Source organism: Hypanus sabinus, chromosome 28 (assembly GCF_030144855.1).
Source record: "Hypanus sabinus isolate sHypSab1 chromosome 28, sHypSab1.hap1, whole genome shotgun sequence".
Classification (NCBI taxonomy): Eukaryota; Metazoa; Chordata; class Chondrichthyes; order Myliobatiformes; family Dasyatidae; genus Hypanus; species Hypanus sabinus.
Genome location: NC_082733.1, coordinates 43,158,876 through 43,172,682, shown reverse-complemented (window position 1 = coordinate 43,172,682; position 13,807 = coordinate 43,158,876). Strand labels below are relative to the sequence as shown.

The 13,807-nt window shown below is 41.7% G+C and overlaps 1 protein-coding gene across 2 annotated transcripts in view; it reads left to right on the top strand.

Moving 5' to 3' along the window:
- The window catches only part of blm (BLM RecQ like helicase), a 94,776-nt gene that overhangs the window by 47,175 nt on the left and 33,794 nt on the right, over nucleotides 1-13,807 (top strand). For both annotated transcript variants that reach the window (XM_059953059.1, XM_059953060.1), the window contains 3 exons: nucleotides 3,171-3,319; nucleotides 4,430-4,536; nucleotides 9,420-9,580. In XM_059953059.1, coding sequence (XP_059809042.1) covers nucleotides 3,171-3,319; nucleotides 4,430-4,536; nucleotides 9,420-9,580 — 417 coding nt within the window. The remainder of the gene's footprint in view (nucleotides 1-3,170; nucleotides 3,320-4,429; nucleotides 4,537-9,419; nucleotides 9,581-13,807) is intronic.

Below are 13,807 nucleotides of genomic sequence, written 5' to 3'. Positions count from 1 at the left end.
CTGTCTTCCTGTTTGTCCTTTCAGTTTGTCCTTTCAATATAATGTGTATCCTTGGACATTAAGCTCCCAGCTATATATTCGGCACGGACTAGGAGGGCCAAGATGGCCTGTTTCCGTGCTGTGATTGTTATATGGTTATATTCTTCTTTCAGCCTTGATTCAGTGATGCCCACATCATACCTGCCAATCTGCAACCGTGCTACAAATTCATATACCTTATGCCATATACTATGCACATTCAAATTCAACATCTTCAGTCCTGTATTCACACTTTTCAATTTTGTCCACCTTTTACATTGCAACTCATCCTGTAGCCTGCAATTTTGCCCTGTCATCAGCCTCTCCTTGCTAGGAGGCTCTCTACACACTGCCTCTGTGTGTAAACCATCGACCTCATCCTTATCACTATCACTCTGGTTCCCATTTCTTTGGTATTTTTTTTATTGAAGCTCATCATCAAACAAACACTTCCATCAGATGTATTTCAGACATTGTACATATATATCATATAATCATATATGTCACAAATCTCCACATAGTATTTATCTGAGGTACACACTTATAGAAAAGAGTGGAAAGAAAAAACAAGCAAAAAGAAAAAACTATGTACAAGTAGGGAGTGATTTTTAAAAAAAACATATTCATTGATTTGTGAGAATAAAATCAGGCCTGCAAGGTTATTGCCCCCCCTGCCCCCGCACCAGTTCCTCAGCCACACATTCACCTGCCAGATCATCCTATTCTTACCCTCACTGGTGCATGGCAATCCAGAGATTACTACCCTGGAGGTCCTGTTTTTCAGCTTTCTACCTAGATCCCTAAAATATCTCTTCAGGACTTCCTCGCCTTTTCTACTTATGCTATTGGTGCCAATATATATCAAGACTTCTGGCTGCTTACCCTCCCCCTTGAGAATGCAATCAATTCTGACCCTGGTGCCTGGGAGGCAACATACCATCTGGGTTTCTCTTTCATTCGCACAGAATCTCCTGTCTGTTCCTTTCACAATGGAATCTCCCATCACCTGGTCCTCTTCATCTGTCTGCTCTTTTGAGCCACAGCACCAGACTCAATGCCGGGATCGGGTCACTGTGGATCCCCCTATTGGCCAACTTCTCAGCAGTATCTAAAGTCTTATACCTAATATTGATGGAAACAGCCACAGGGGTACTCCGCACTTCTGTGCATTTCCTTTCCTTCTCAATAAATCTATAGAATAATAACCGTGGCAGAATCAATGAACACCAACTGGGGCGTTCAACCAGAGTACAGAACACAACAAACTGTGCAAATACAAAAAGAAAGAAATAATAATAAATAAATAAATAATAAATATCAAGAACATGAGATGAATGCCTTGAAAGAAAGTCCATTGGTTGTGGGAACATTTCAGTGATAGGACAAATGAAGTTGAGTGAAGTTATCCCCTTTGATTCAAGAGTCTGATGGTTTAGACAATAGACAATAGGTGCAGAAGTAGACCATTCAGCCCCTCGAGTCTGCACCGCCATTCTGAGATCATGGCTGATCATTCACTATCAATACCCAGTCCCTGCCTTGTCCCCATATCCCTTGATTCCCCTATCCATCAGATATCTATCCAGCTCCTTCTTGAAAGCATCCAGAGAATTAGCCTCCACCGTCTTCCGAGGCAGTGCATTCCACACCTCCACAACTCTCTGGGAGAAGAAGCTCTTCCTCAACTCTGTTTTAAATAACTGACCTCTTATTCTCAATCCATGTCCTCTGGTACTGGACTCTCCCAACATCTGGAACATATTTCCTGCCTCAATCCTATCAAATCCTTTAATTATCTTAAACGTTTCAATCAGATCTTAAACGTTTCAATCAGGTGTAGTATCTATTCCTGAATAGTGGTGTGAGTCCTGAACTCCTGTACCTTCTTCCTGACAGCAGCAGTGAGAACTGAGCATGTCCAGGGTGGTGGGTTTCCCTGATGATGGATGCAGCTTTCCTGTGACAGTGTTGCATGTAGATGTGGTCATTGGTGGGGAGGGCTTTACTAGTGATGGTCTGGACATTTTGTAGGATTTTCTGTTCAAGGGTATTGGTGTTTCCATACTGGGTTGTGTTGAAACCAGTCAGTATCCTTTCCACTATACATCTATAGAAGTCTGTCAAAGTTTCAGATGTCATGCCGAATCTTCGTAAACTCCTCAGGAAGCAGAAATATTGCTGAGCTTTCTTCGTAATTACACTTGCCTGTTCAGCCCAGGACAGGTCCACTGAAATAATACCACAAAGGAATATGAAGTTACTGACCCTTTCCACCTCTTATTCAATACTGCAGGACCAAGTCAACCAATGAAAAAGCCCTTATTCACTTAATGCAGAACAAAGGCTTCCAAAGCTTTCCAGAATTATACTTTGTATAGCCACTAGAGGCATATTCAACTGTAATATGCATATAACAACTACTTAAAATACAAGCAGATAATTAGTTAACCATATAACAATTACAGCACGGAAACAGGCCATCTTGGCCCTTCTAGTCCTTGCCGAACGCTTACTCTCTTACTCTTGCAGTTCCTAAACTGCAAAGAAATCTCAGAATTAACTGGTCAGCTCCATCACCCCCTTTTGAATGCTGACATTCACAAAGGATCCTCACCATCCAGGCTATGTGCTCTTCTTACTACTACCATCGGAGTGGAGGTACAGGAGCCTTAGATCCTACACGACCAGGTTCAGGAGCAGTTAATACCTATAAACCATCAGGCTCCTGAACTGGCGTGGATAGCTTCATTCACCTCAACACTGAACTGCTTCCACAAACCTACAGACTCATTTCCAAGGGCTCTACAACTCGTACCTTGCTTTTTTTTTGCAAAATGTGTCTTCTTTGGTACACTGGTTGTTTGTCAGTCTTTGTTTATATATAGTTTTTCTTAAATACTACTACATTGATTTGCATATGGTATATACATTCTTTGATAATTTTTCCTTTGACTTTGACGAAGAAGGTTTTATTTGTGAAACAAATTTAGTAGGGCTAAAATATTCCCACTCTTTGTCCACAATGCCCTTATTTCTGGTACTTCAGGAACAGTAAATTATTCTGTGGGTAGATTGTTTCTCTACTAGCTTCTTGTGTCCATTCCTGATTTTCCAGTCATACATTAACCCTTTCTATTTCTGTCTGCATGTAGTGGGGCCACGATTTCCGTCCTGATTACAAGAGGTTGAATGAACTGCGGCAAAAGTTTCCATCCATCCCAATGATGGCCCTGACAGCTACGGCCACTCCGCGGGTGCAGAAGGATATCCTCAACCAGCTCAAGATGCTGAAACCTCAAGTGTATGTAGCCTTCCTTCTGGGGAGTGGTGTGAAGACAATGAAAATATATTTTTGTTTAGAATCATACTGCACTACGGCTCAGAAACAGGCCCTTTCGCCCATCTAATCTGTGCCAAACTCATATTCTGCCTAGTCTCATTAATCTGTAGCTGGAACCGTACCCTTCCTGTCCACGTACCAAATGTCTCTTAAATGTTGCAGTTGAACGCACATCCACCTCACCTGCTGGCACCTGAAATATAACAGCTGTGCCTCTTCCTGAAGGGTTTTAGTTTTGACAGAGGTTTACTTTTATTCCTCTCGTGCAGCTGAAGGGCTTTAATAGTAAGGTCACAGTCATATTTACCTCTTTGTTTTCCCAGGGTAAGGGTGCTGAGGCCAAATCAGAACTTGGGACTTTGTTCTTTTGCTTAAACACTTATCAGGTGAGCCATTGGAGGGAGCCCTCACACAATATTTGAGGGTGGCTCAGAGGGAAGAACATGACTCCCATAGAAATTTTCTGGCTTCTTCACTCTTCCTTTCCAGTCCTGATGAAAGGTCTTGGCCCAAAACTTCAACTGTTTATTCCCCTCCATATGTGCTACCTGATCTGCTGAGTTCCTCCAGCATCTTGTGTACGTTGCTCTGGATTTCCCTGTGTGTATGTAGTCCCACTTGCTCCCTCAGAGCATCCTGTGGCAGAGCGGTTCCCCTTGTGTCCTGGCCAACGTTTATCTATCAATTAATGTGTCGAATGCTTTGTTAGATATTTTTGGGAGCTTACTGTGTGCAGATTTGCATTAACATCACAACAGATTACACTTAAAAAAGTACTTCATTATCTGTAAAGTACTATTAATGTCCCGAAGGAATGTGAAAACCATTATAGAAATTTATATTTAATTATCTTTTTCCTAGCTGTGCCTTCCTGAGGTTGCCCATCTACACCCTTTCCTTGGTATTCCTACTAGAGTATGAGAGGGGAATTCTTTCGTTTTATATTCTGCAGTGAAATTGAATTTGGAAAATCAGTTTCAGTTGCTCTGCAGTTTGTCAGGGGTCTACCTGGGAGCCAACTACCACTTACTTTAATGACCAAATGCAGAGGTTTCATTTGAATCTCCGCAGATTCACCATGAGCTTCAACAGACACAATCTGAAGTACGAGGTCCTGCCGAAAAAGCCCAAGAAGATTGCTGAGGATTGCATCGAATGGATCAGAAAGAACTACCCACGTGAGTGTTGCTCAGCTTGTAGGCTGCTGCGCCTGTGGCTGCTTGCATGTAGTGCTGATCATTTCTGTGCAGAGCCCAATGACTTTTGACAGTTTAATCTCCTTTTTTATATTTAGAGTTAAGTATTTATTAGGGCTCTGTGACTCATTGATGTGATGCCCCATGAATGTAACAGATCATCACTGAAGTTTGTGATTAATCACATCTTGAGACAGAGTGACAGACAGGGCAGAGATAGCATGCATAAAATAAATGGGATTGTGCAAGCGATTGTTTGCAGAATTTCTTTTCTAGAAATAATTATTATTTTTATCTGTAGTTATCAATCTGTTTATAATTACATAACTGACCAAAACAGATCCTGTTTTGCCAAAATAGCTGCTATCTTGTTGTTGACCTAGTTAGTGGTTACACTTCAAATTAATTCATCGTGTTCATACACATTGACTTACTGCCTCATGTACTGGCTACTTCCTAATGTTTGACCCTAGAAATCGACATGCACACAGAAGCATTGTTGAGGATTCCCACCATCCATCCCATAATCTGTTTGACCCGCTACTGTACAGGAGAATCAAGACTAGGGTTGCCAGACTGGGTAACAGCTTCTTCCATCAGGCTGTGAGATTAATGACTACACTGCCACTACAGAGGTCTCATTTCTAGGACAGCAGTTTGTTTACTATTACCTATTTTGCACACTACATGCACTTTGAATTATATTTTATTAACTTATTTGTGGTAATATTCTGTTTTATGTGCTGTGAATTATATATTTCCTGCATTTTGTTCCGGAGGAACGTTATTTTGTTTGGTTGTATTTGTATATGTTCAGATGACAATAAACTTGAGAAGAATGATGAGAGCATTAGCAGTGAGTTACTAAGCCCCTCAAGCCTGCTCCACCTCTCACATATCCTCTAACTCTATGTCACTTTTCTGCAAGAAATTTCTCTTCATTTCTGTCCAAAATGGCCTAATCCTTAACCAGGACCCCTGGTTCCAGGCTGAAACAAAAAATTCTCAGCCTGAAATGTCGACTGTTTATTCTTCTCCATTGATGCTGCCTGACCTACTGAGTTCCTCCAACATTGTGTTTGTTGCTCTTTGAGGAACTGGGAAAGTGTTTCCCAGGCCAAGAAGCTTCTGTAGATACTTAATCAAAATCCAAATACAGCCGATCTTCTAATCACCTTCTACTCTACCAGAAACATCCTCAGTGAGCTTCAGTGGATTAGTCAAATATGATTTCCCTTTCTGTGAATTCATATTCACCCTGCTGAATCAGATTATTTCTGAAGTGCCTTGCTATCAGAGCCTTTAGTAGGGATTCTGGCGTTTTCCCAATTACTGATGTCTGCCTAACAGGTCGGTGGTTCCCTATTCTCCATTTTTATTCTGCTTCATCACTGAAATAGAAACCACAAGCAGTGAAGTGTGAATCACATCCCACCTCCTTACAGGCACAATGCCACCTGATTTTCTTTTGATTTCTATTTGTAAATAAATGGATTTTATTAAATTATGCAGCATGATGTGGCTCTAGACAGTAAAATTCTGGCAACTTAAAAGAGATTTTCACAGCCAATACTCTCCAGTATAATCAATCAATTATAATATATTTCTGTGATTTACTAAATTTAGTCCTAAATTGTATTCTAATCTCTTGTAAGGAGCACCTGTCACAGTTGGTGCCTCTATGTAGGGAGCATCACCAATGCCAAATGTCACAAAGAACTTTTGTGTACAATCTCTGTTGTTTCATGACCATAAACATGAGATTCTGGAGATGCTGGAATAACACACACAAAATGCTGGAGGAGCTTAGTAGGTCGGGAAATGAATAAAAAGTTGACATTTCAGGCTGGAAAGGAAGGGGAAGAATCCACAATAAGAAGGTGAGGGGAGGTGAGGGAGTACAGATAAGAATGTGAAACCAGGTTGGTGGGGGAGGGAGGGGATAGATTTCATAACCATTTTGTTCTTTACTGCCCGTGTGTGTTGAGATTAATGTCCACTGTTAAGGAGAAAAATATTTCATTTCACAATTTGAACATAAAAAGTACAGGCTGTTTGGCCCACAATGTTGTGCTGACCTTTTAACTCCCTCTAAGATCAATCTAACCCTCCTTCCTACATAGCCCTCTGTTTTTCTATCGTCCAGGTGCCAATCTTAGAGTCTTTAATAAATATCCCTGATGCATCTGCTTGTCCTGCCTCCCCTGGCAGGGCATTCCATGAACTCGCCATTTCTGTGTTTAACAAATAACCTACCTCTGACACCCCACTCTATATTTTCCTCCAATTACCTTAAAATTATGACCATAATCATAGCCATTTCCACCCTAGGAAAATTCTCTAGCTGTCTACTCTATTTGTGCCTCTTATCATCTTGTATACCTCTATCAAGTCACTTCTCAGCTTCCTTCACACCAAAGAGAAAACCTGAAGATTTCCAGACAACTTTGTAGCCAAAAATGTTATTTTTGATTTGATCACTTGTGTAAAGGAGGAAATTCAGGACCAATTGCTCATCAAGCTCCCACAGTCAGCTCCATGAAAGTGATCAGGTGTATATTGTGGTGATGTTGATTGAAGGATATAAACAGGTTGGCTTAACTGTAGGACTCTTACTCGAGAGCAGGTGTACCACGCGTTTGTGTCTCGCAAGGTGTCACAGAAAGCACACAACTGGAGAATCAGCTCAGATTTTTAGGCTTCATATGTGGAGTAGGACTCAGCCTGCTGACCCCTCAACCATCAGGCTCTCGAACCAAAGGGGGTAACTTCACTTGGTTTCTCATTGTTCCCACTCTTCATTTCATTCTTCACTCTTCATTTCATTGCTTATTTATTATTATTGTTGTTATTTCTTATTTTTGTATTTGCCCGGTTTGTTTTCTGTACTCTAGTTGGACACCCTAGTTGGGAGGTCTTTCAGTGATTCTGTTATAGTTGTTATTCTATAGATTTATTGAGTATGCCCATAAGAAAATGAATCACTGGGCTGTAAATGGTGACATATATGTACTTTGATAATAAAATTTACTTTGAACTTTTTAATGTGAGCCACAGCTGACAAAAGTATGGAACTCTATACCTCAGTTTTTAATTCCTCAGATACCAGACTTTTAATCTTCAGATGGATACAGTCTTTCTCAACCAACATTGCTATGTAATCCTTATATCACCTTCTGTCTTTGATCTCCTTCCTTGCGCATTAGTGCACCGCCACCCTGACCTCAATTACCTCCTCCTTCCACAGTCTACCATCAATCTACTTGACTTGAATTTCAGTCAAGTACCTTTTTCCTCCATATCCAAGTCATTACACAACAGGAAAATGAACACAATTATTCAGTATGTCACTGTTTATTCTAGATTGTTCCCATCAGTGGTAGAAACCAGGTCGTGTTGAGGTCAAGAAGGAGATTAAGTTGTAATGTTCTGGTTCTTTTTTTTTTACTGTTATGCTGTTCTGTATTTGGTTTTCATGCTGTTCTCTGCAAGCTGCTTGTTTGGGTTACTGTTGAAGATAATAGATGGGAGAAATGTTGAGAGCTAGGCTTTTCTCTTTGGAGTGAAGAAGAAGAGAACTGACTTGATAGAGGTGTATAACATAATAAGAGGCATTGATAGAGTGGACAGCCAGAGACTTTCTCTCACAGTATCAATGGCTAGTACAATTTTAAGGTGATTGGAGCAAGATATAGGGTTGGATGTCACTCACAGAGAGTGGTAGGTGTGTGTGGGACGCTCTGACAGCAGGTGGAGGTAGAGGGACATACATTAGGGACATTTAAGAGATTTTTAGAAAAGCACATGGATGAATGTAAAATGGAGGGTATGTAGAAGGGAAAATTTAGATTGATCTTGGAGTAGGTTAAGCTGCTGGTACAACATAGTGGGCCGAAAGGCCTGCAGTGTGCTGTTCTAAATCCCAAATGATTGCCAAGCTTTGTTGCCATCTATTGGACATGTCCTGATTTCAAAGGTTCAAAGTCAAGGTATAGATACAGAATACATCAGAGATTCACCATGGAACCTATTCAAGAGAACCGAGCGTGTGAGAAAGAAGAATAAATTGCACTAATAGCAAAAAGCGAGCGAACAACACATAGGATATCAAATTCCAAACAGGTAGTATTCAGTTTAGTTTGGTTCGGCGCCACTCCACTAGCCAATGCAGATCACAGGGCCATTCTTCACCAAAGTGGCCCAGCTCGCATCAATTGCCCTGATCAAACCGCTCAAAAACAGCAAAAAAAGAGTAACCCGAATCCAGGAACACATGCACCACGAACCTCAAAATCCCCAAAACAAGTCCACAGTCTTGCTGAACAATCCTGGCAACATGGACCTTAAGACTTCTGTACTTTATTCCAACAGCAGCTAGTGAGAGAGAGAGGAAGACTGATCAAACACAGGCAGACAGTGCCAAACACCCACCCGTCCTCTTCTCTCGCCCTCATCGGCTTCACCTTGCTCGATGCCTCAGTCAGAGAGAAGCAATGGAGTTGATTGTGGCCTTCCACGCTTGATGCCTCAATTGAGAGAAGTGATGGAATGGAGTGTGTGGCCAAACTACCAGGCCACACACTCTGCTCCAAACCTCATTGAGCTCCCTTGGAGACAGCAAAGTGCCGGTTTGCTCAATAGGCTCCAAAATAACCACCAAAATGTAAATTACAGGCTTCAATCGCAAGCAGCTTCGTAATAGAATCATATTTGAGAGAAGTGAAAGAAGTAGTTTCATGAACTGTCAGCCTCGCTGTTTGCTGGCGCTGTATTGATTGAACTCTGGTAGTTCTTCCATCCTTAAATAATGCTGGTGCTTGGATGGTTTGGTGCTTCACTAACCCCCTTGTTTGCATTATATACAGATGACTCTGGGATTATTTATTGTCTGTCTCGGCACGAGTGTGACACTGTGGCTGAAAAGCTGCAAAGGAATGGGATTGCTGGTCTGTCCTATCACGCTGGCCTGGATAACTCCAGCAGGGATCTGGTACAAAACAAGTGGATTAACCAGGATGGCTGCCAGGTAAGAGGCTATGGTATGTTCCGGTGGTATGCAGGAGCTCTCTGTAGCCTGCTCCGTTAGCCACTGATATATTTCATCCAGAAAGAAGACAATGCCTGAAACAAAATGACTAGCTTATTTAGAGGTGCAACTAGTACAGCGGAAAAGAAAAATTTAAAGATTAATTGTTAGCTTTATTTGTCACACGTACATCGAAAGATACAGTGAAATCCATCAATTGTGTCAGTGACCAACACAACCAAGGAGCAGCCGGCAAGCATCGCCATGTTTCTGGTGCCAACACCGCATGCTCACAGGTTACTAATGTAAACCCATATGTCTTTAGAATGTTTATTTTATTTATTGAGATACAGGGCAGAGTTGGCCCCCTGGCCCTTTGAGCCACACTGTCCAGCAATCCCCCAATTTAATCCTACCCTAATCACGGGACAATTTACACCGACCAATTAGCCTACCAACTGGTACATCTTCAAACTGTGGGAGGAAACCAGAGCACCCAGAGGAAGCCCACGTGGTCAAGGGTGGTGGTGGGAATTGAACCCGGGTCATCTGTATTATAAAGCATTGTGCTGCCATGTCTCGGGATGAAACTGACGAGGTCACAGAGAGAATGTACAGACTCCTTACAGGCAGCGGCAGGAATCGAACCTGGATTACTGATGCTATAAAGCATCATACTAACTGCTCTGCTTTGTGTCACAGTAAAAAAATCAGCACATTGGTCCCTGATTTCCCCTAGTCTTTCAGTCTTCCCCTTCCATCCAATCTGCCTGGAAACTTCCTGTTGAATCTGTTTTCAATGCCCCTAAAGGCAACACATTCTAGGTTACAACGTGGTTGCCTTATTTAAAACACACCCGTCTTTATCAGAATCAGAATCAGACTTTAATCGCCATGTGCACATACAAGGAATTTACTTCCGGCAGATGTTGTCTCTCTGCTCATAACAATAATAATGATAAATATAAATGAAAATATAGATTATACATACAGGTAGTGCAATCCAAGTAATAGTTAGCCGACAGTTAACTGGCAGTTAACTGTTCAGCAAAGTGACCTCAAATTCTCTCACCAGTCACCTAAAGGTGTATGGCATGCAGTTAGGTTAATGCTTTACATTGCCGGCTGTAAGATCGGGCTTCAATTCCTTCTGCTTTCTGGAGGGAGTGTGTATGTTCTCCAGTGACTGTGGGTTTCCTTCCACATTCCAAAAATATACGTACGGGTTAGGGTTAGTAAGTTGCTATGACGGAGACTCCTCACGGATTTGATTTAACACAAATGTTACATTTCGCTGTATGTTTCGATATACAAGTGATAAATGAAACTAATACTAATTTTTAACCTTGATTCACTGGAGACTGCTTCTTCCTTTCAATCCTTACTGTCAACTGAGCTTCCATGTTTACCTGATCATAAATCCTCCAAATTTTGAGCAGCTTAATTAAATTATTTCCTAAAATGAACAGTTTCATATGAGAGAAAGTCTAACCTTTGTCACTGACAATAGCATGGGTGTCTCCCCCGCTCTGGAGCTCAGTGACCGAGTGTCATGATTCATCTTCCATCTGAAGCCTTTCCACCATCTGTAGTGCACTAATCAGGAGTGTAAAGGAGTACTCTTTACCTGCCTGAGTGAGTGGAGCTTCAATGACTCTCAAGAGGTTTAATCTGATTTTGGACAAAACTGCCCACTTGTTTGACATCTCATCCACCACTGTGTGTACTTATATCCTCCAACATTGGCTGCAGTGCATTCCATCTATAAAATGGTCTGTCCTTCTCTGATCTCATTTCCATTCTCTACCACCATGAAGGACGGAGGCAGAAAGAATGTTGAGGCAGGTTCCCTTTCATGCTGACTTGTACAGCCAGTCCTTCATCATCTTTGGGTCTAAATATGAACTTTTCTCCTTAGCAGCAACTAGAAGGACTGCAGTGGTTCAAGAAGAAAGATCTCCACCACTTCTTTCAAGGGCAATAAATACTCGACTTGCCAATGAGACCAGATACGGAAAGTATTTAAAAAAAAACCTTAATTTAATAGCTAATTAAAATCCCTCACCTCTGAGATTATTCCAGAAAACTTAAGGTTTGTCAGTATTAAAATTGTGTAAAACACAATATTTTTCTGTTGAAATCTTCCAAAGGCCAAATTTGCTATGAATTCGAGTTAAGAAATCTCATCTGTTCTCTATGGCAAAGTGCCTTGAAAATTGGAATCTTAAGTTGTAAAAGGGCAGTGATGGTCTGTGTGATAAGATTAAGGACCATTAACATGACTTCCTGTGACTGCTGAGCAAAATTAATTTATTCTGGACTCTAGGCATAAGAATCAAAACCACCTATACAGTTGTCCCTGGTGGTGGAGAGGGTTGTGCCCAAGATGGAGCTGACTGAGTTTACAATTCTCTGCAGCTATTTATTTGTTTGTTTGTTTATTTATTATTAAGATACAACATGGAGCAGGCCCTTCTGGCCCTTTGAGCTGAGCCAGCCGGCAAACCTCATTTAATCCTAGCTTAATCACGGGACAATTTAAAATGACCAATTAACCTACCAACCAGTACATCTTTGGGCCGTGGGAGTGAACCAGAGCACCTAGAGGAAAGCCATGTGGTCTTGGGGAGAACGTACAAATTCCGTACAGGCAGTGGTGGGAATTGAACCCCTGTCACTATACTGTGAAGAGTTGTGCTCGCCCCGCTATGCTACCGTGCCACCCTTTCTAATCTTTCCAAACCTGTTGTTTTACAGCAGTAGTACACTGCAATACATAAAGCATTGCTTTAAGTTACAAAAAGAAATATAAAAAATAAATAAATTACTGCAAAAAGAGAGCAAAATAGTGAGACTATTTGGAAATCTGTTGGCAGAGGGATAGAAACCTGCTAAAACATTGAGTGTATGTTTTCAGGCTTCTGTACATCCTCCCTGATGGTAGTATTGAGAAAGGCGCATATCCTGGATGGTGAGGGTCCTTAATGATGGATGCCGCTTGGATCTTGCTTTTTGAAAATGTTCTCGAAGGTGGGGAGGCTAGTGCCCATGATGGAGCTGACTGAATTTACAACCTGTTACAGATTTCTGATCCTGTGCATTAGCCCCTCTGTACCACACAGTGATGCAACCAGACAGAATGCTCTCCATGTTACGTGTGTCTTTGGTCACACACCAAATCCTCTCAAACTCCTAAGGAAATAAAGCCGCTGTATTTTACAACAATAGGTTCTTGGATCCAACTTGGTGAAATACACAAACTCCAATTATCTACTTAGAATCACAAAACTGTGTTTATTAGAACATAACAGACCAAGCATTAAAATATTTACCTAGGTACGCAGGGGCCCCTCTTACTGCAGCACACCTCTCACTCATCCACAGCACTGTTCATGACCAGCCCCTCGGTGAGTCCTGGAAAGAGTACCTCATACCCCCCCATCTGCTTTACTTTTATACCCTTTCCACTGATACCATACTTTGTAGCGGTCTTAGGCACATGTATATAGCCCAAGACTTTTACATGGTAATGTATTTGTCAACGTGAAGTGGAGAGCAAGTTTGTAAATCTAGCAGGAGCAAAGGATGTTAGGAATGGCAAGGGTGGAGTGCCATGGGACAGGTGGCAGAGAAGTAGTGCCAGGGGCAGGGGTTTCTGTAGGTTCAGGCATACTCAGCCCTCAGACACCAGGCAGGGACATTTGATTCCAAGCAATTGGTTTGTTGATCATTACACAGTGTCTCACTGGTGCTTCCTGCTCCCTCCCTTCTCCCTTCCCCCTTGCCCAACCATTATTCTCCCACTCTCAGTCTGCAATTGAGACCCAGATCAGAATCAGGTCTATATCATTGCTCATATTTCATGAAATTAGTTTTTTTTGTAGCAGTACAGTGCAATGCAAAAAAATTGCTACAGTACTGTGCAAAAGTCTTAGACACCTTAGTTCTTTGTGTGTGCCTGAGCCTTTTGCCCAGTACTGTATGAAATGCTGTGGGAAGTGGACCAGCGCGTAGCCTCATCTCAAACCACCGCAGCAGAATCAATCATCACCTGTCACCACTCTTCACGAATGCTGCTCCTTAGTATTCCCATTGTAGTATCCTAAGCTTCTGCAGCCAGTTCTATTACATTCTGGGCCACAAACAAGAATAAGGGTTAACCCTTTATAGTACAGTCACTGACTTGCCTTCATAATTGGATCAATACATTGGGCCTGGGATAGATCT